At 39.8% G+C, this 23,719-nt stretch overlaps 1 protein-coding gene across 1 annotated transcript in view; it reads right to left on the reverse strand.

Moving 5' to 3' along the window:
• Positions 1 to 23,719, reverse strand: part of LOC118194940 (uncharacterized) — a 75,671-nt gene that overhangs the window by 47,455 nt on the left and 4,497 nt on the right. The window contains exon 2 of the mRNA XM_085811006.1: positions 20,867 to 20,936. Within this exon, the coding sequence (XP_085667132.1) occupies positions 20,867 to 20,936 (70 nt within the window). The remainder of the gene's footprint in view (positions 1 to 20,866; positions 20,937 to 23,719) is intronic.

The following is a 23,719-nucleotide window of genomic DNA, read 5'->3' on the forward strand; positions in this document are numbered from 1 at the left end:
AGTTATTGCAGAATGCACAATTAAACGATAAAGAGAGAAATGCTGCCGATCGCGTCATTAAAGATCTTCAAGTTGTTTTCTCCCGCTCGTCTTCTGACGTGGGTCGAACTAGTTTGACACAACATAGAATCGATGCCGGCGATCATCCTCCGATCAAGCAACATCCAAGACGTCTACCGTTTGCTAAACAGGAAGAGGTGCGAACACTGTTAAAAGATATGGAAGAAGGCGATGTCATCGAGCCTTCAGCGAGTCCATGGGCATCTCCCATCGTTCTCGTCAGAAAGAAAGACGGCTCAACAAGATTTTGCGTTGACTATCGCCGGTTGAATGAGGTTACGAAAAAAGACAGTTACCCTCTTCCTAGAATTGATGACATTCTAGACACTCTTTCTGGAAGCAAGTGGTTCTCAACACTTGATTTAAAGAGTGGGTATTGGCAGGTAGAAATCCATCCTGATGACCGAGAAAAGACGGCATTTACTACGGGACAAGGGCTTTGGCAATTCAAGGTGATGCCGTTTGGACTGTGTAATGCGCCGGCAACATTCGAACGCTTCATGGAGACTGTTTTGAAAGGCCTTTCCTACGAAGCCTGCCTGATATACCTGGACGACATCATCATCGTCGGAAAGAGTTTTGAAAAACATTTAGAAAATCTTAGGAAGGTGCTTCAGAAACTGAGAGAAGCCAATCTGAAGCTGAGTCCCGCTAAATGCAAATTGTTCCGAAAGGAAGTGACTTACCTGGGACATGTCATCTCTGCAGAAGGTGTACGCACGGATACTGAAAAGGTATCAGCGGTTAAATCCTGGAAACGTCCCGAAGAAGTCCATCAGCAGAGAAGCTTCCTAGGGCTTTGCACCTACTATAGGAGATTCGTGAAGGACTTTTCTTCCATCGCAAGACCCCTCACAAGCTGACAAAGAGCAAGCAAACGTTTTTGTGGACAAAAGAATACAAGGATGCATTTAGCAACTTAAAGGAAGCTTTAACATCTGCTCCAATCCTGACGTATCCTCAGCTCGACAGACCATTTATTCTCGACACGGACGCGAGCAATGAAAGTGTCGGTGCGGTTTCGTCCCAATAAATAGACGGCCAAGAATGTGTAGTAGCGTACTGGAGCAAATGCCTGTCTAAACCGGAGAGGAATTACTGTGTCACCAGGAAAGAGTTGCTCGCCATAGTCAAAGCTGTAGAACATTTCCATCATTATCTATACGGCAGAAAATTCCTCCTCCGCACGGACCATGCCTCATTGGCCTGGCTTTTAAATTTCAAGAATCCTGAGGGTCAAATAGCCAGGTGGATACAGAGACTCCAAGAATATGACATTACTATCCGTCGTCGTAAGGAATCATCACACGGGAACGCCGACGCCCTGTCTAGACGACCTTGCCCAGAAAGCTGCCGATATTGTTCCAGGGTGGAAGCGAAATACGAGCTGCTGACTCCGGTCGCAAGACAAATTACAACATCAACATCAGCTGATCGAGACCCGTGGAGTGATGATGAAGTCAGGAAAGACCAACTGGAAGACCGCGACATTAAACCCATAATTGATTTAATGGAGTCATCAAACAGAAAACCTACTTGGCAGGACATTTCTATCTGTAGTCCTACAACAAAACAATACTGGGCACTCTGGGATTCACTTCACATTCGAAACGGCGTCTTATACCGGAAATTCGAATCGGATGATGGGAAGACGTTCCAATGGCAACTGATACTTCCAAGATCCCGGATTCCTGATGTCCTTAAAGAACTACATAACAGCCCTACAGGAGGTCACTTTGGAATTATGAAGACCTTACAGAGAGTTCGTGAGCGCTTTTACTGGAATAATGCAAAGGATGACGTGCAAAAGTGGTGTCGATCTTGCGATGCCTGTGCAGGTAGGAAAGGACCGAGGAAACGCAGCCGAGGCAAGCTGCAACGTTACAACGTAGGTGCGCCGTTTGAACGTATCGCCTTTGACATCTTGGGACCTCTGCCACGAACTGCTGATGGCAACAAATACATACTCGTTGTCATTGATTACTTCACCAAGCGGCCTGAAGCTTATCCTATTCCTGATCAAGAGGCTGTCACAGTAGGAGGTAATGATACAGCACTGGATTTACCGGTTCGGAGTCCCTCTTCAGTTACATTCCGATCAGGGAAGGAATTTTGCCTCGGCAGTAATCAAAGAACTATGCAAACTACTCGGCATTGAAAAAACTCAAACGACGCCATTGCATCCCCAGTAGGACGGCATAGTAGAGAGGTTCAATCGAACCATCCTTAATAACCTCTTATTAGTGGTTTCCAGAAACCAACAGGACTGGGACAAGAAATTACCACTCTTTTTACTGGCTTACCGCAGTGCTGTCCACGAGACTACCGGCTATTCTCCATCACAGATGCTCTTCGGTCGTGACCTTCGTCTGCCTTGTGATCTCTTGTTTGGTCGCCCTCCCGATGCTCCTTCATCGCCTGAGGAATATATTCCAGATCTCCAGGCCCGGTTTGAAGTGATGCACAACTTTGCACGAGAGCGAGTCAACTTGGCGACGGAGAAGATGAAGACCCGATACGACACAAGAGCTACTGAACATCAATTCCACAAAGGAGACAAGGTGTGGTTGTGGAATCCGACTCGACGGAAGGGACTCTGTCCGAAATTACAGTCACCTTGGGATGGTCCGTACACGGTCCTAAACAGGCTGAATGACGTCGTGGTTCGGATTCGTAAGTCTTCGAACTCTAAACCTAAAGTCGTTCATTACGACAGGTTAGCTCATTACTATGGCCATATTACGTAATGTAAATAATTGTAAATAGTATAAAACCATGGTCCTTTTTGTTTTTAAATGTGTATTTGATTTGATTTGTATTTAGTATTTGATTTGTTTAAGTTAGTTATTGCATTTATTGTTCATGTTGTTTGATATTGTAATGTAATGTTTATGCCTCAGTTGCATTTATGCCACAGTTGTAAGTTTAGCTTCTTGTCCAGGGATTGTACTTCCCGGGACGTGCAGTCCTTGGGAAGGGGGCAGTGTTACGAATTTGGTATTTAAAAAGCTAATGTTAGTTCAATTATAAATTAAATGGTTTTATTTCTCGCGCGGTGCAGCGCGAAAGAAAGCTAAGCCGGAAAATTGAAAATACAAGAGCGCGTGCATTAAATAAATAAATATCTCTTTTTGATTTCGAGAAAGTACTGGAAAATTCTAGCGCGTGATTTTAAAATCTTATAAAAGGAGGAAAACATCTCAGTTTGTAGTAGTTGCTTAGTTTGTTGTTGTTTAGAAAAACTGCTCTTGTTGATTGTAGCGAATTCGCGGATTAGCGTTCTTTAGCTGTTTTGAATTACGTTCTATTAGACATTTGAGTAGTTAAAAGATAACTACTGTGAGATATTGTAATACTGCATGATAATTTGAGAAAATTTAAGCATTTTTTGTTGTGATAATAATAAATTTTTGTTCATTTTTCATCGGACTTGTGCATTCATTTCATAACGAACCCGTACGCACGCAACAATATGTTAAAAGTGAAAATATTAGAGTAATGCCAAAAATTTTTACTTATTCTTGTGACTGTAAAAAGAGCAAATTATTGTGAATATGTGTTAAAGGTTGAATGAATGTAGTTAGGCTCTCTGACGCTACACTTCAGAGTTAGCCACTTTTCAGAATAGTACCTCAGGGTTTAGAGATGAATATAAGGTGTGTTCTGAGGTCTTGTTATGTTGAATTTTAACACGTTAGTGTTTTGATTGCAGGCGGTAGTGTTGAACACTTTACATAGACACGCTCGTGTTTGGTGTTTTCCTTTACAACACATGTCAGAGAGCACGAGGAGATAATTAAATAACGTCATGAATGAAATAAGAATGTTAAAAGAGAAATATAAGTATTCATGTTACTTGCCATTTAATTGTGTAACATTTCATTAAACAAGTTTTCCTTCCAGATCTCTGGAAGGAACCAGATTTCAACTAAGAAACTCCTGTTTAGATGCAGTACAGATGAAAATTCTTGTCCATGGAGTTGATAATGTAAAAACGACTTTTTTAATTTCTGTTTCTAGTGAGAAATGTTTGTAAAAGATTGGCCGCGCTAGATTCTAGAGCTAAAAGTTTTCAACAAGGTCGTTTTAGACCTCAGTTTCAAACTAATTAACTCTGGCGGAAAGTATGTAAGGATCCTAAGTTTTACTAACGTTTATTTTATTTTAAATCTTTAGTATCACTTCTTATTTTCTACTTCCGGCCAGAATTAAAAGCTTTTAACTTATTTATGCAAATTTGTCTTGCTAACGCCAAGTACTTAAGTTGTGGCTTTTTGCCAAGCAAGAGAGAGGAAGGAGTTATTAGAAGCAGGCCGCTTGCCATAGTAGTTTTTACTCGGTTGCTGGTTGCCTTCAAGGCCAGAGGTTTAATCCTCGTGATAATTTTAAACTTATCGTAGTTTTAGCAGCTCTCTGTACTACATACGGCTTTTTGTTAATTAACGGCCAATCTTGAAGTTAGGCACTTGTTTATTAATCCAAAGTTAGTTTAGTTAGAGTTTTAGTTAATATTTTTATATTCTTCCGTTCAGACCACAAGTGGTTGGTCTCTGTATTCCGAAGTCCGGAAATCTCTGTAAAGATAGAAAAATAAAGGGTTTCGTATACCCTTGTGTGTATTGTATCTTGTACCCTTGTGTGTAGTCTGTGTGTATTGTCTACTTCACAATTTATTGAACATAGCTTTAGTAAGCTCCCTGCTCCCTGTTCCGGGTCAGGACAGTTAATGTTTCCAAAGCAAGTAAAGAGGAACACCAGACCTGATACCATCACGCGCAGGCTGCGTGTCACCACCCGCCTCGCTGCTGTAAGTGTGCAGGCCCTCATGAAAGCCGGGATTGCCCGGAACCTAACGATTCTGAGCCGAAATGTTGTAACTGTGTAGGGAAGCATACCAGCAACTGGAGGGGTTTTGAGGCCTTCCCAAAGCAGAAACCCAATGCTCCCAAGTTCGATGAAAGGGTCATTGTCAATAAATCCTACGCCCAGGCTGTTCAATCTGATATTTTCGCGGGGAAAATTCAGAAAGCTGTAGCGGACGCTCAGCAGGTCATAAAGAACCTTGCTGATCTTATAGCGCTTCTACACAATACAACTGCCATGGCAGAAAAGCAAACTACAGTGAGGCCCGATACTAAGATAAATTATGGATCGTAGGTCCTTAGTAAAAATGACCCCAGTGACGATCATGACATGGAATGCGCAGAACATTATCACCAAAATTAGCGAACTGCAGGACTTTCTCACACACTACAACATCGACATTGCACTAATCACTGCAGCGCACTCCCTGAGTATTGCTAACTATCGCAGTTATCGCTGTGATAGGATCAGACATAGAGGCGGAGGTGCCGTAATCTATGTTAAGCGGAGTTTGGATTCCTGCTTCTACGCTTTTGAGAATTCTCACGGGTTTGAAGAAGTTAGGGTAGTCGTTCGGATCCATAATTGGGGAAATATGCTTGTATGCGCCCTTTACAACACTCCAGATCTCAGGTTGCAAGATCAACACTTACAGAATTTGCTAAATAACCCCTTTCCCACCATAATCGGAGGTGATCTTAACGCTAAGCATGTTAGCTGGGGGTGCCGCAAAACAAATAAAAACGGTGATATCCTTCAAAACTTCCTGTTCAATTACCCATACTACATTTACCCTCCAGAAGATTTTACTTTCCGGCTTACTCACCCAAGACAGTATCCAGACATACTGGATCCTTTCCTCACATCTGATAACTTACCGATCACTACGGAAGTAATCAATGATCTTTCTTCAGATTACGTGCCAGTTCTGGCACACCTTGGTATTGGCAGGCCTGAAGCAAGCACCACTTACAAAATTACTGATTGGGAAAAATTCAAATCTGAAATTAACAATCACCTCCCCAAAACAGAGCAACTTAAAATTACGCATAATATCGACCAGGCTATCACAAGTATCACCACCTGCATTGATACGGCATTGCAAAATTATACTACAGAAATTATTAATAAAAAACATCACTTCAAACTTCCGCAAGAAATTAAATTAATTAGCCAAACACGAAATAGACTCCGCAAGATCTTCGCCTACTCACGTAACCTAGCAATTAAATCGCAAATTAATAAACTTAATCGCAATATTAAAAAGTTAATTGACTCCTACCAGACTAAACTTTGGAATAACAAAATTGAAAAATTAAACGCGGAAGACGGAGAATTCTGGAAGTCCCTCCGTTTAATGAAGTCGACAAAAACAAGCAACAAACTTCTACAGGACGACACTGGATTCAAGTACAGCAACGAAGACAAAGCTAAAGCCTTTGCCACCCACTTCGCCAAGCAGTTCACTCCAAATGAGACCCCTTCAGACAGAAATTTCATTAGTTACATTAATATGTTTGTCGATAATTGGATTAACCAACCCAGTGTCAAAAATCTCCCTGTTTTTACCTCTCCCGCAGAAGTTAGCTCTATTATAGCTAAACTTCATAATAGAAAAGCACCTGGGAAGGACAAAATCTCTAATACAATGATTAAACATTTGCCTGGTAATTTCATTAACAAACTCTGTAGCATTTACAACGCCTATGTTATTTCTCAGCTGAGTGTACCTATGCTATTTCCCAGCTGAGTGGAAATAAGCGGTTGTCATCTTAATTCTCAAACCGGGAAAAGATAATACAAGAATGGATGGGTTTCGCCCAATCAGCTTGCTTCCTGCACTGGAAAAGATCCTAGAGAGAATTATCTGCAAAAGACTGCAGCCAGCCCTAAACGCGCTTCCAAACCAGTAGTTTGGATTCCGTAAAGGATTGTCTACCACAATGCAGCTTATCAGAATGGTTGAATTTTTAAGCGCAGCTATTCATAACCACCAGACAACTGCTTTCCTTATGATGGACGTGGCAAAAGCCTTTGACCGCGTCTGGCATAACGGACTTATCTACAAGTTTGCTTCCCTTGATCTCCCCAGGAAAACGATTTTGATTCTTCACTCCTTTCTAAGTGATCGATCCTTCTATGTCAGGCAGGGCGATGTTTATTCTGAAAATACATTAATTAAAGCCGGCGTCCCCCAGGGAAACAACCTTGGGCATATTCTCTATCTTATATATGTTAAGGACTTCCCTATGATTGAAAATACAAACTGCATCACCGCCTGCTACGCGGACGACACCGCCATTCTTTCTAGTTCACTTAATCCACAACATGCCATGATCAGAATACAAAACCACACACACGAGATAGAGGAATGGTGTTGCAAATGGAGGACGTCCATTAATGCCACAAAATCTAAATTATTACTGATAGGACGGCATAGAAGAAAAAACACTGATGCAGATCTGACCCTCTTTAATGAAACTGTGCCCAAAGTCAGAGAGGCTACATACTTGGGAGTTCGTTTTAACGGCTCTCTTACATGGGGTCCTCACATTTCCATGACCATCGGGAAAGCCATAGGAGTCTCTAGGAAGCTCCGAAACTTTCTTGACGCTTCTTCACCACTGGATCTTGCTCGCAAGAAGCAAATTTACACATCAATATTAAGATCCATCCTTACATATGCCTCCCCTGCATGGTGCTCTGTTCCCCCCTCCGTATTAAATAAATTGCAGGTTTTCCAAAACAACTACTTACGAAAAATCACAGGAGCACCCTGGTTCGTTCGCAATGAACAGCTACACAGAGACCTTAAACTCCAAAATCTGGCGTTATTCATCAATAAATTAAATAATAAGTTTTTCGAGAAAGCCATCACCAACGCGGAAGTAAATTATTCTGACAATTTTAAGTACGAGCTCCTAGAAATTGACATCAATTTAAGGCCCTATGCCCAACTGGCCTGGGCGCATCTACACAATCTTCCTGCAGTCCCTTATCAAGGTATTCCTGCGAAGCACTGTATGTTATGTCTCCCCTAACCGGGGTTATTTGAGGTGCCGGTAATAGCGGGAAATAATTCCTGCTGAAACAGGCATATCAAAAGTATCAAAGTATCCAAGGAGGCTACCTTGAGCTACGCCAGCATAGATTGGGCGGGGAGATGAGAATTCGTGGTTAATTCGCGCGCGGAAACTGCTTCCGGTCAAGTACGAGTTAATAATTTTAATGAGATGAGCCGAAAAACCAAGCCGCATGAACTTGTAAATAATCCCGTCATGCCAAGTCCTATCAAAGGCTTTGGCAACGTCTAAATAGACAATACTAGTTTTCTCTCGCTTACGAAAGCCTTCGTGAATGAATTCCACTACACATAGTAACTGGTGTACTATGGAGTGTTTAGGTCGGAAGCCGAATTGTTCCGGGATTAATAAATTTTGATCCCGACAGAATTCATTCAGGCGATTAAGTAAGACAAATTCATAGATCTTTGAGAGAGAGGATAACAGACTTATGGGTCTGTAATTGACTGGTAGGTTTAAATTTTGTCCCAGTTTTGGAATGGGGACGACTGCTGCAATTTTCCAACAGTCGGGGAAGTAGCTTCTCCTGAGCATTAAATTTATAAGTACCGTGATCCAAACGATAAACATGGGGGGGGGGAAGTTTTTGATCATGCAATTCGAAATAGAATCTATGCCAGGTGCCTTGTTAGGTTTCAATTTATCAATGAAAACCATAACTTCAGTAGGGTCCGTTGGTCGAAGTTCAGTTGAGATGGGTTGTGTTAAAAAATCTTTAACCCGTGCTTGTATGCGCCCCTGTGTAACCGGGCGGTTACAGTAGGAGTCGTGATTTGGTGTGAATTGAGTTGCAAGGCTGTCAGCTATGACATCAGCCTTTTCTGAGTAAGTGTAGGCCATCTGTGCGCCATCGGCCGTTTGAAGGGGCGGAATGAGTGTTTTATGTTTGCGTAATCGGGCGGCTGCGCGCCAAATCGATTTGCCTGCAGTCGTTAGGGACTCAATGTATGTTTTCCACTCTGCCTGTTTTAATAAGCGGGTTTCGGTCCTTATCTCGTTCTGTATCTTGGAACTGGGCACGGATATTTGGATCTCGTGACCTTTGCCAAATTCTTCGCAAGTAGTTCCGCTGCTTAATTTTGAATTTAGTCTCAGGTGGGAGCCTAGCACCTGGGTGTTTAAGTGCTTTTGAAGTCGCAGCTCTCGCTTCTTTAAGTAAAGACTCCAAACTTTTAATATGCCTGTCAAAGTCCGAATTGCTGGAAATTTTGATGGAAGGGAGTGACGTTTTTTCCAAAATAAATCTAAAGTCGTCCCAATTTGTTGAGACTTGCTCCTCTAATTTTGAGTATCGATTTTGAATATCTAAGGTAATCAAAACAAGGTAGTGATCGGAGTCCAATTCCTGAATCACTTTAATTTCATGCCGAAAAAATATATTATAAAAGGCAGCAAGATCAAGAACTGCGGGGGACCCTCTTGCAGGGTAGAAAGTCGGGAGGGTAGGAGCTATGATCTGAACATGGTTACTCTGGCACCATGAATTTAGACTAATACCATGCCTGTTCCTATTTGAACAAAACCATGCGGTATGGCGTGAATTTAGATCACCAGCAATAATTAGGTGATTTGAAACATTCAAAAGTTTATCAAAATCACTGACAGGAAAAGCTGGCCTTCCACGTGCTGCTGATTGTGGAGGTAAATAAGCTGAGACTATTGTCAGCGGGGAGGAATTTTGAAGGAAAATTTTGATAATTGTCGCTTCCAATAAATTTAAATCAGGGGACGGTATCATGTGATGCTTTAAGGAACGCTTCACATAGATACAAGTGCCACCACTGGGATTTCTGCCCTGTGACACCCTGTCAGTACAGTAAATGTCATAATTCCTAATTTTGGGAGTATTCCCTGGGGTAAGGTGAGTCTCTTGGACTAACAGCACGTCAGTATCATGCTCTACTACAAAATCACGAACTTCGTGGATTTTTAATGTTAGTCCATTGGCGTTCCATGTGCCAATGGTCAGTTCTCTGATGGTGTTTGAACTGCTATTCATAAAATTGAATTTTAGGCCGTTAATAGAGGTTCATCACTGAAAAACAGAAACAGAAGACATGGGTCTAAAAAAGCCGAAATTAAGTTGAAAGCTCAACATAGCTTTCATATAAATAAAATGCCCTCATTAAAGCATCTGCTTGCCTGAGTTTAGGCATTGTTTTTTTTTTTTTTTTTTTTTTTTTTTTTTTTTGAAGGCAAGAAGCAGAATATGCTTATCTACCGATGGGTCGTGGGAGATTTCAATTAAGCATTTTAGTGTAGATGAAAAGACATCGTCGGAATCATTACTACACTCTGCTATGGCTGATACTGCTGGGGCGCAGGGGCTTCTGCAACCGGCAGTCTTGGATTCGTGGATTTGAATCCGTGCTCGGTGGTGTTCTTCACCATCTGTGCATAAGATGGTGAAGTGGTTGGGGGAGCAGGCATGGGATGTCTTGTCTCAGCGGTTGCTGTGGGCTTAGAACAGCCCTGAGGGGGGGGGCTGTCTGTGCAGCTGCCCTATTCTTAAGCGTGGAATTTTTACCACGAGCCCGTTTATTACCCAATCCTAGCACGAGCTCAAGAAAACCACCGCCTATCATGGTTAAAGATGAAAGATTCAAATTTTCAGAAGTTAAAGCACTCCTCATCGGTTATAATCTGCAGGCTGAAAAGGATTACTTTGGTCAATTAATTCAGAGTGTATTTAAAATCGAATCCAAATCCCCTGCGCTTTATAAACAAATCATACAGGTCTTCAAAGACAAAGGTATTCGATATCACTGCTTCGAATTGCCTGAAAACAAATATGTTAGGCTGTTATTAGACATCTCCCCAATGATACGGACGAAAGCGAAATTGCTGAGTGTTTAACTCAAAAAGGTTATAGCATCATCAGAGTGAATCAACTCAAACGAAGACGAGACAGAAAAGTCATAAATATGCCTCTCTTATTGATCACCCTGGATCGTAAGGAAAAAAGTAAAAATATCTTCGACGAAGTCAAACCCGCTTCGACCCGCTTATTAAAACAGGCGGAGTGGAAAACATACATTGAGTCCCTAACGACTGCAGGCAAATCGATTTGGCGCGCAGCCGCCCGATTACGCAAACATAAAACACTCATTCCACCCCTTCATCCTAGGAATGAGGATTAAAGTAGAAAGATACCGAGGTAGAGCTGGACCCCTGCAGTGTTTCCGCTGCCAGGGATTTCACCATGCTCAGACACATTGCCACCATGAACCTCGGTGCGTTAAGTGTGGAGACGCTCATCAATCGTTTTTATGTAAAAAAGACAAGAATACTCCTCCTACCCGTGCGAATTGTAAGATGACTGGACACACTGCGAACTTTCGTGGTTGTGAAAAGTTTCCAAAGCCTAAAGCTCACGTTCAGCCATCATTTTATGCAGATCGAGTAATCAGTAACAAATCCTACTCGCAAGCCATAGCCAGTGGACTTGCCCCTGAAGCGGTAAGCGAAGCTAAAACCATTCTACATGAACTTAAAAGCTTTGTCGCAATTATTCAAAATTCTGGACTTCCCCTGCTCTTCAAGCAACTAACCCAAGAAAAAAACGCTCTACCTCAAGAAAATGTGATCTCAGATAAAGGGCCAAACACACTAATAACGCAAATTTAATCCGCTTCACGGTTTGGAATTCAAATAGTCTCCGCAATAAAATCTCAGAACTGCAAGAATTTCTGAACGAGCACGATATTGACTTCGCGCTCATTACTGAGACACATGCTCAAAGCTGTTACAGTCTGAATATCTCCAACTACAGAATCTATCGCTGTGATAGAACTAGCCATCGAGGCGGAGGTGTCGCCATCTATGTGAAGAGAAATTTACCATCTTGCCTAGTTAAAGAGTGTAAAGACTTTGGTTGCGAGCTGATTACAGTGTGCATTACCCTTCCGGTGTACAAAAATATTTATTTCAGTGCTTTTTATAATCCACCGCATAATGTGTTAACTTATAACCTACTAGACTCAATCCCTCCTCCTGATACTCCTACGATCCTGGCAGGAGACCTAAATGCTAAGAGCATCGCATGGAATTGCCGTAAAGAAAATACAAATGGTAAAACTCTACAAAATTATATCTTAAGCCATGCTGTTGTTATTTACACACCGGACGAATACACTTATCGCCCGGACAGAATAGAATATTCCGACATTCTGGATATTGTCTTGTCCACCACAACTATCCCTATCACGCTTGAAGTATTGCACGAACTATCCTCGGATCACTTACCGATCATTGCTACTTTAGGAGTGAACAAAAATAATACTGCTTCCACTAAAAAAATTACTGATTGGCAGCACTATGAACTCTTCATGAAAGACAGTGTTCTTGATGTCAGAAATTTGAACTGTGTTGATAACATCGACTCTGCAGTATCCTCATTTACCTCAAAAATTCAAAGGGCTATTGAAAATGCTAGTGATACAGTTGTAAATACAAACACGCTCTTCCTACTGTCGCCTAAAATACGTCAAATGATGAGGCATAGAAATCGCCTCAGAAACATTTACAACCTTACCTGGGATCCTGTCGCCAAAAGGGCGATAAATTGCCTAAACCGGGACATCAAAACTGCTGTGAAGCAACACAAGGACGAACTTTGGTGTGAAAAAAATGTGCAACTTAGATTTCCGTGACGGATCTCTTTGGACTTTAATAAAAAACCTCAAAGCAAATTTTGTTACCAATCGTCCCATCTTTCACAACGGAGTTGTTGCACTTTCAAATGAAGATAAAGCAAATGTTTTCGCCTCGCATTTGGAACTACAATTTACGCCAAATGATTGGACTGTGGACAGAAACTTTGAACTTTTCACCCTTACTCATGTGAAAGATTGGCTAAATGCCCCCATAGCACGAAATATTCCCAAATTTGCTACCCTTGTAGAAGTGTCTCAAATTATTAAAAAACTCAAATCACGCAAAGCTCCCGAAAATGATGGCATTTTTAATACTGCAGTTAAAATGTTACCTCCCTGTGCAGTAGCGAATTTCACTAGCATTTTAAATGCGTGTTTATTTAACTCCTACTTTCCACAGCAGTGGAAAAGTGCAAAAATTATTTTAATTCCTAAACCTGGAAAGGACCACACGAAACCAGATGGCTATCGACCTATTAGTCTCCTGCCTGCGCTCGGAAAAATTTATGAGCGCATTATTCTCTCACGTATGCAATCCTATCTAAACATGTTGCCTCCGGAAAAATTTGGTTTCCGCCAGCACCTTTCTACTACGAAGCAATTGTTACGCATTACTGACTTTTGTGGCTCTGCTTTGCATAACAAACAAAGTGTTGCTCTCCTCATGTTGGACGTGGCGAAAGCCTTCGACCGCGTCTGGCATGAGGGGCTCATATCCAAATTAATTACTGCTAAAGTGGACCGAGAAATGATCTTGACAATTCACTCCTTCATTACAAACCGGACGTTTTGTGTTTGTGTGAACGGTGCTATCTCCTCGTCTAGAAATATCCATAGCGGTATTCCGCAAGAGTCAGTTCTAGGACCTTATATGTATCTATTTTATGCTGCTGACTTTCCTCAAGCATCTCAAAATAACACTATTTTGGCCTGTTATGCAGACGACACTGCCCTGGCAGTAAAGTCTGTTAATATGAATCACGCCATCAAAAAACTACAAGATGTCATTCCTGGCATTGAAAGATGGTGCGCGCAATGGAAAGTCCAAATAAACGCAGCCAAATCTCAACTTCTTCTCATACGCAGAAATAAAAGGAACACACCTGTCAAAAGAGGACTTTATCTATTTAACGAAATTGTTCCAATTGTTCCTCATGCCAAGTACCTCGGAGTGATTATAAATGATCGCTTAACGTGGACTTACCATATAAATTACGTCAGGGATAAAGCCTTACAAATTATCAAATTTCTCTTCCCAATTATTGGTAAATACTCCACTCTCGACGTGGGAAAAAAGCGGCTCATCTACACGTCTGCGATCAGACCGATCATGACTTACGCCTCCCCAGCGTGGGCCGCCCTGACCAAAACTGACCTCAATAAATTATGTGTTGTGCAGAACCGCTATCTCAGGATTATTACGAATGCTCATTATTTCGTGACAAATAAGTGTCTACAAGATGACCTCAAGATCGACCCCTTAGATAAGTTCATCGCAAAGCAAAATCGGAATTTCTTCAGAGAAGCCCAGGACTGCAATCATATGCGTTGTGATACTTCTTTGGCGAAATGAAGCAACTCCAATGATGGAACACAGCAATAACTTTTATTTAACACTAAAAAAAATGGCGACATACAAACAAGAAGAGAAAACATATTCTATCATTTAAAAATAAATTACATTCTTCGTGCGAGAGTCGCACGTGGCACTCGAGTCTGGTTTCAAATATTGCCATTTACAAATAACTTAATGTTCATCTATTTAAATTATTTAAACTACAAGATTTTAATACTATTTAAAGCTGTTACAGCGTCAATTTAACCTCTTTGAACATGAAATATTGCACGAAGACAGGCACCTTAGACCATTTACTGCATTTATCCTCAATGAAAATCAGAACTTTCCAACCTAAGTTTTTACCCTGTATTTACTTGGAAAACTGAAACGCTTAAAGTTAAGCAGCCACTATCGGGTCAAGGCACGGGAGGGTGACCTCCCACGTGACTACGAACTAAAGTCTTCTACTGCTTACTGTAGATCTCTCACTGCTCCTATTGGTTTCAAATTTCTTTTATTTTATTTAATTTACCTTCTAGTTTACTGGAAAATATGTTTTTATGTCTCTGCAATTGAATAATATTTTGTAAATAGCAAATTTTCATGATTTTCGCATACACGTCTCAACAGCCAATCAAAAGACCCCTACTAAGAGATATCTTTGACTGCTTCTGCTGGACTCCCTGCGTAATTTTACTTTGTAAATACATATTTTATTTTTGTATATAGTCTTTCTAATTGTGAGAAAAATGCACTTTGATGTGTTTATGCACTGAATATTTGTAAAAATGCACACTGTACCTGAAACTTGGACCAGCATCTCTCCAGCCTACCAGACGCCGCTATAGCCTCACGTGACAAAGTAGTCACACCCTCTTTCATTTTGCATCCTGTCCTCCGGACACACTCATGCATTTGCTATACCTGCAATGTACTTTTTAATTCATGACAGCCGGTATGCAGCTTGCTATCTGCAAGCTACACACGGCAATAGTGGGAAAAAGAAAAGGAAAGGAAATGCATGTCGGCAGGCTCGCATTCATTTTCATTCGAGGGGTGGACGCCGAAGGAGAAGGTTCGTTGTCGAGATTGTGCCTGCCTCCGATCCTGTTGCTGCGTCTACGCCCTGTCTGATTCAGCGTGTGTTGCGAAGTGCGACCACGTGCAAATACAATCCTCTTGCATCAGCATTTTTAAATGCTAATCGAAGGCTGGTATTGTTTTATAAAAGCCTGGATGCTTTTATTATTTAATTATTTTGATTTATTTTAAGAATTATTTTTCGCTTTTTCTTGCGAATTACGCTTAATTGCTGGCACGAGTGATACCACGCCATTTAGATACTGCATGTTACGGCGCTTTATTGCGTTAATTAATTAAGTATTTTTAACTTAAATTCTGATTTAATTTAATTTATTGCGTGCGCGTAATTAATTAGATTTTGGTTGTTGTGTCTGCTTAGTTACCCCCAAGCTCACGCTGTCAGGTGTGAGTCAGGGGCCTAGTAGATTTTCGCCAGCTCATCTGTCTGCCGGAACACCGTCGAGTGGGTCCGGTTCCGGGCGTGGGACTCTGGATTGCTGATTTGGGCGCAGGATTTCTTGATTCTGGACTGCGGATATGGATACGATTCTGGATGCCGTGAGGGTTCAAATTAAAGAACTCGAAACTATTCGCCAACAAAATGGCACATTTACTGACACTGAAGGTAAGATGCTCAACTTCTTACTCAGTATGCTTGATATGCTAGTTGTGGTTAACACAACAGGATTCAAATAAAACTCAGGATAAATTGTTACATAGTAGTAACGCAGAAAATGATAGAGACAGAAGTCCAATTGAATTACATAATAACTTTATTTCATTAAATGAAATATCCTTGGATCAACCTACAAGTTCTGATGATGACCTGCCAAAGACAAAAGGTGATCAGACAGTTAGAATACGTATTCAAAGACCAAATCTTAAGAAAATTAAGCTTAGTAGTCCTTCGGAAAATACACCACAAAGGCCACACAGTCAGGATAACATTTCAAATACACAAGCTACCTCTGTAGCAGTCAGTGAAAACACACATACTCAGAATAACGAAAACATGGACACTACTTCGCCGGATAATGAAAACTCTACTGCCACAAACTCAAATAATCAGAAACAAAACAATAGAAATTCCAGAATCCCCCCGATTACACTTAAGGAAAATAAACTGAGATGGAGCGAAATTAGCGCTATATTCCTTCAAAGGAAAATCAAATTTCACGGGGAACATATACCCACAGGGAGTATTAAAGTTATTACGGAATCACCAGATGACTACCGGACTGTTGTTCAAATACAAAAGGAAAAACAAGTTGAACATCATTCTTATATCCTCCCTGAAGATCGTTATTTAAAAGTTGTCCTCAGAGGACTCACTGAAAACACTCCGACTGAGGATATTAAATCCGAACATGAACAAATTAAAATTAAAGATGTCAAACAAATGACCAGACGCCGCAGCGTAGAAGTCACCAAACTCCCACTGTTCTTAATATCACTTCCAAAAAGTGAAAAATCAAAGGAAATCTATAATGAGAGATTCTTATGTCACATGAAGATTAAATTCAAAGAGTACTTAGGCAGACAAGGACCCCTGCAATGTTTTCGTTGTCAGGGGTTTAATCACACTCAGACGAGTTGCAACTATGCACCCAAATGTGTCAGATGTGGCAAAGAACACTTCGTTAAGGACTGCCCAGATAAGAATAATAGCGAAAAGCCATTATTCTGTGTAAATTGCTGGAGTTCCCACACTTTCAGTTTCACGGGGTGCGAGAAATTTCCCAAAAGAAAATCTGACAAACCTAACAATTTCACCAGTAGGGTAATTGAAAATAAATCATACTCACAGGCACTATCCTCAGGCCTATACTCCGATATTTTAAGTGAAGCAAAGCAAGTCTTCGCAGACCTCGCGGAACTCGTTTCCGTCATAAAAAATGCTGGGTTTCAAATATCGCAGCAAGTCAGAGAGATTAAAGAAACTAATCAAGAGCTAAAAACTCCTCTATCGTTGATAATGGGTCAAGTTAGACCTACAAATGTTCCCATCTCTATTATGACTTGGAATGCAAGAGGCATTCACTACAAGCTCACGGAACTTTCAAACTTTGTTACGAGTCATGACATAAACGTGGCTCTGATTACTGAAACCTTTGCTACGCCAAGTACTCAGATAAAAATTCCAAATTATATATGTTATAGATGCGACCGTCTAAGTCACCGAGGTGGGGGGTCGCGATTTTTGTCCGCAACTCTCTGTAATCCTGTATGATCAATGATGAGCGCTACAATGGGCATGAGCTAGTCACCGTGTCTGTCCTCCTTCCACACTATGGAAATGTATATTTCAATTCTATGTACAACTCTCCCAAGAATATCCTTGATATCAACTACCTGGCCAAAATTCTGGACACCAATAAGCAGGTTATACTTGCGGGAGACTTAAATGCTAAATGTCAGGAATGGAATTGTAGAAAAACGAATAAAAACGGAATTAAATTATCTGAATTCATTAAAAATTACCCAGTCTATTTTCATGTTCCTAGTGAATACACCTATCTGCCGCAAAATCCAAATACTGGTGACATTTTAGATATTTTCCTCTCCACCATCTCCTTCTCATTCGATCTTGAAGTACTTCAAGAACTGGATTCGGATCACTGCCAGGTCATTGCGACCCTAAGTACAACTAAGGATGTCATGGACGAGCATATCAACACGACGAATTGGAAGGTCTTTAATGAAATTCTCTCTGAATGTCACAATAATAATCTTAGATTACGCACTCCTGATGACATTGAGCTTGCTGCCAATCAGCTTACGATAGATATACAAAGTGCCTATAAAGCGGCTACTTGGAAAATCCCCAGAAGGCAAATCACTGATAAATTACCTAATAAGATCAAAAATCTCATCAAAGACAGGAATAAACTTAGAAAAAGGTTTCATCTTACCTGTGATCCAAATACGAAGAAAGAGATGAATAGACTTAGTAAGGAAATTAAAAAGCAGATCATTATTCATCGTAAAGAACTCTGGATGAGAAGATCGAGAGCTTTAACGAGCCAAGTAGCTCTTTCTGGTCTTTCGTAAGACGTTTAAAAAATAATACCACTGTCAATAAGCCAATTTATCATGAGCAAGGCATTGCGCTCACGAATATTGAAAAATGTAACACTCTTGCTGAGCACTTCGATAAGCAGTTCACCCCGAATACCTCCCCATGCAATCAGGAGTTTTCAACTATTGTGAACTCCACAGTGACAGATTGGATTCATGCAAACGACATGCAAAGTCATTTAGAACTCACTTCGCTCCAGAAATCTTAAACATTATTAAGAAGCTCAGGAATAGAAAGGCCCCCGGACAGGATAATGTGAACAATGTGGCGCTGAAATGGCTGCCTATTAATATGGTCAACCGTCTCACAGGTATTTTAAACGCTTGTCTGTACAATAGTTATTTGCCACGTATATGGAAGTCTGCGAAGATGATTGTGCTCCCAAAGCCGGGAAAAAATCTGACGAAACCGGAAGGGTACAGGCCCATTAGCCTGCTTCCCAGTATGGGTAAGATACTCGAAAGAATTGTCCTTAGCCGTATACAGCCACATCTGGATAAATTACCACTCGAACAGTTTGGTTTTCGGAAAGCCCTTTCTACGACGAAGCAGCTGGTACGACTGAATGAGTTCATAGGCAGTGCACTGCACAACAAAAGATACGTTGCCTTACTCATGCTGGACGTGGCGAAGGCGTGCGACCGCGTCTGGTATGAGGGGCTAATTTACAAGTTAATCAAAATTCAGCAGTGAGTTGATAAAAATTATACACTCTTTTCTATCCAACAGGACATTCTATATTCAAATTGGTGAAAGCACTTCAAATAAGAAGCAAGTGAAGGCCGGGGTCCCGCAGGGATCTATTTTAGGGCCTGTGCTCTATTTATTCTACGTGGCAGACCTACCTGCAGAACATCTGGATTAAAATTTCTTCATGGATTGCTATGCAGACGACACAGCTTTTGCTGTCAAGTCTGGGTCGCCAAATTTTGCCGTAAAGAAACTACAAAGATTTATGCCCAAGCTTGAACAATGATGCGCCATGTGGAAAATTGCAATTAATGCTGACAAATCCAAACTTCTGATTTTTAAGAAAAATAAAATGAATCATCCCTTAACTGTCCAGCTGGTGCTCTTTGATACTGTCGTTCCTGTTGTCAAAAGTGCTACTTACTTAGGACTAAAATATAACTCAAATTTCCTCTGGAAAGATCATATAAATTATGTCAGAGGCAAGACTATTGGGGTCATTCAAAGTCTTACGCCGCTCCTGTCTGCAACCTCCAGATTAGATATAAAGAGGAAAAGGCATATTTACAATTCCATTATTCGTCCTATTTTTGCGTACGCATCTCCCGCCTGGACAACAGTTTAGAAAAAGGAGTTAAGCAAGCTCCAAATTATTCAAAACAAAGTTTTAAGAATGATAACTAACGCACATTATTACGTCTCCAATCAGACCCTACATCGAGACCTTAAGATGGAGTCCATTGAAACATATCTGCATAAGGCCAATGTTAAATTCTTTGAAAAGGCTCAAGACTGTACTCATATGTCTGATCTTAATGTTTTGAACTATGTAATTTTTGAGGAAGATGCATCGTTACGACCACTCGCGGCCCACCTCGCCCGGGACTTAAATTTCCCCACGTAATTTATCATGATAATTATGCACAGTTCTTTTACATAGTGTATATAGTGTATATATTTTTATTTAGGTTCTCAATTGTATTTGCATCAATATTTTGTATCCTTTTAATTTCAGGTTATTTGTAGTATTATTGACAATATTGCATGATTATGTTTATTTTATTATGTTATGTATTACTTCACATGTCATGATAGAAATTGTCGGATTTTGTCTAGGTCTTCTTTTATGACACAACACAAACATGTCACTCAGATTCCTCACGGCTCCTGTTTCGTGAATTTCTAGCTGCATTCGCCTCTCAATGGCTTTGCGACTCATGGTCGCCCCCTGTAAACCACCTTTGACCTCTCCTAATCGTCATGAATGATCAATGTCATGCGCCCTTCGGGCTTATTTTCAAGAGCCGGATAAGTGGCGCAGTAGCGCGACATTTCGGCAATAGCCGTACAAACTAGACTAGACTAGGCTCCGCATTCATGTAGCGATGCGCACTGCTCGAAACCGCATAGGGAACGACAGTCTCAACAGCACGATTTCCGCACGCTTGTACGATTACAATATGTCATTATTCCGGTCTCCTCTATGTGCCTTTATATTTTTACCTGATATTTAGTATCACTCTGTATAAATATATATATATATATATATATATATATATAATGATAACAACAATTGCGTTTTTAATCTTTTTTGATATAATTTATATATTATATACATTACAAAAATTTCATTACTTATAAAGTGATTTTATTTTGTTTTATTTTATTTATTTATTTATTTGGTAAATAATAAATCTTCTTTCTTATTATTCATTATATTTGATTTTATCCTGCTTTAGAAATCTGTGATACTGAAAAAAAGAATGCGGCTTAAAGAGAAAGTTATTGCACAAACCTTCATCAGGGCAGGGTATGATTTCAAAACTTGCATCTTCTTTTAATGGTACGGCATCACCTATATCAACCTGAGGAGGAAGAAAAAAAAGAAGATCAGAATAACATCAGAATACGGGAGTTACATTTCTTAAAAATATATGTTTGCAAATAAATAAATTATTTTCCCCCTCCGTATAATGTTCATGTAAAAAGCATCTCTATTATAAGGAATATCGTGTCCCGTAAGGAAGTATTTTGCATATCCGAATTTCTGGTATAAAGCAATGTATTAATACCCAAAAGATCTTAGGCACATATTCGGTAAATTCTCCTTATCTCAGTTTTGCTCTGAAATTTTTGTTAACACCTGATCTTTTCTGGTAATATTTAGCAGATAATATATCCGTGGGCATCATTTCGCTTGTGTCGAAATTCCAAGCGCGGGCTATAAAGTTTTGAAGTGGCTACACTGCGCTTGGAATTTCGAAATGCTGATTTAACCTGTAATCAGGCTTTGTTTAACGTCAACAAGGACACGGAGAAGGTATGGATGTTCAGAATGTTTTTGCGGTGTAGGACCTATAAAATACCGTCGAGTCGAGAGTTCTCACGAGAGGTTGTGGTAAGAATCGACAACGCTGATTTTTGTTGTATGACTTCTGAATTAGTAAAAGGTAGTATATTCTTTACAAAGTCGTACTGTACCTGAGCCAATTCGTACTCTCATCCACGAGATCCCAAACAGCAGCAACCTTTTTTCTCTTAAAGAGTATAAAATCGTGAATTTTATCGAGACTGTATTCAGATTAGGAGGATCAGTCCCAACAACAACAGAAATTTATCGTAAAAATGTAATCTAGTAAATGAGAGCAACATAACATGAGCAATAATATTCATTTACAATTACTAAACCTTCTTTAATATTACTTTTAGGAAAATTCGTATGTAAAATCCTAGTACAGTACAAGGTCCGAAATCCGGACGTCCATTATCCGAAATGATCTAAATTCCGGACCTCAAAACCGTTTTTCTCGTAGGTTTTACGCATGCGCATTTGATTACCCCTTCCGTGTATAATAAAACATCTGGATAGACTCGATTCTTAATTTCACTTCGACTCTAAATAAAATACCTTATTATTGAAGAAACAATCATTTTAGTAAAATTTGTACGATCAGTGATTTGGCTCCGTTGCTACTTATCTGCTTTGGCACACATCTCAAACCAAAACATTCCACATAGATACATCGTTGATCTGACGCCAACCTGACCAATCATTATTTATTATACTTTCCTTTCATCAGCGCATATTTATCAAAACATGTCAACTTGAGTGCATGTAGCAATCCCTAAACAATTATTTTATGTTAGTAATTGAATAATAAAGGAGTATGGTAACCTTTTATGTTGACGTTACGCTTGGCGATGATTACAGATTTAAGTTTAATGCGTTGAAAAATGCTGACGAGGAAATATTTACCAAAAATTTCTTTCCATACCCTAAAAATAGATTTTGTTGATGATACTCATAGACACAAATATTTAGGGCTATTTGAATTAAGAATATCTGATTTGTTATTCACATAAACCCAGAATCAGCGCCAGGGCTCGTATGGCCGCATCGAGTCGCAGAATTTAGGACCTACAGAGACTGCATCAGGCGGTAAGATATCTAGCGCCGGCCCTCAATAAGGCTTAAGTATATGTGGAAATTTATTTATTCAGAACTCTGATAAGCCTTAAGCATGTGCAATAGACTATAGACATAAGTATAATAAATAAATAAACTAATACAATTCAGGGTTAATTGTCTCGGTGCGCGATAGAAGCAAGATAAAATTTAACGTAACAACTTGTCGTTAGTCGCCAAGTTCATGATGCATGGCCAAATATGTATAGTGAAGGATAGCTAAATTTGATGATGATAGCAGCGAATTTTAAAGGTTTTCGGATATCGCAAAATGAAGGTGAAATTTTCCAATTAACGGATTTTGTAAAGAAATGTGGAGAAGCGGCAATAAATGGAGATGATATAAAAGAAGATTTTCATTGTGATGACAATGCTTCTCAATCATCAATCAATTAATGAATGTCGAAATCTGTAGTATGGTTCTAGATCCAGAAAATAACGCTACCGATAGTGAAGAAAGTGACAGAGAAGCTACTGAGAACGAGAAAATTTCGATTGACAAGTTAGTCGGAATTCTCGAAACAGCAGTTACAGAACTTCAACAATGTAACTAAACAAGTGATTATGTCTGTCTACAGAATTAAAGAGAAAGTATTAGGAAAAAAAACGAAGCAACTTAAATAATTTACATTGAAAGAAATATTTAATAAGGTAAGCAAATAAATATTAAGTTTTTTTTTTTTTTTTTTTTTAGTCCAAAGGAGCTTTGTCCCTGAAGGACTATTGTTTTCGTTTTGGCATTTTGCGTCGGACTCATAAATGTCGGTTCACTTTTCAAACTGTTGCCACAAAATGTTAGAGTCCTGCATTATATTTGAAGAAATTAAATAATGAAAAATCTGCATAAATGTATGTATATTTCTCGTATTGTGATAAAACAACGGTACATAGAACAATCGAATTTTGAATGACGTAATCCTACTACGAATATGGGCATCTGGAATCCCAAATTTGAAATTTGGAATTTGTTTTATTATCGATTTCCTATTTTTTAAAACTTTGACGAATTTTTGATTAACAAACTCTAGGATTTCAAAGCGAGCAATGGCAACGTTGTGCAGAAAAAACATTTTTATCTCCAGCGCGTGAGTCTCTGTATCGGAAATTCTAAAGATATACTCGTTTTAAAACTATTTTGCGATATTGCTGTTGCACTGGATCTTATGGTTTAAGTGCGAGGAA

This window comes from Stegodyphus dumicola, chromosome 2 (assembly GCF_044657685.1).
Source record: "Stegodyphus dumicola isolate Sdum_Otavi_A_Nest chromosome 2, ASM4465768v1".
Classification (NCBI taxonomy): domain Eukaryota; kingdom Metazoa; phylum Arthropoda; class Arachnida; order Araneae; family Eresidae; genus Stegodyphus; species Stegodyphus dumicola.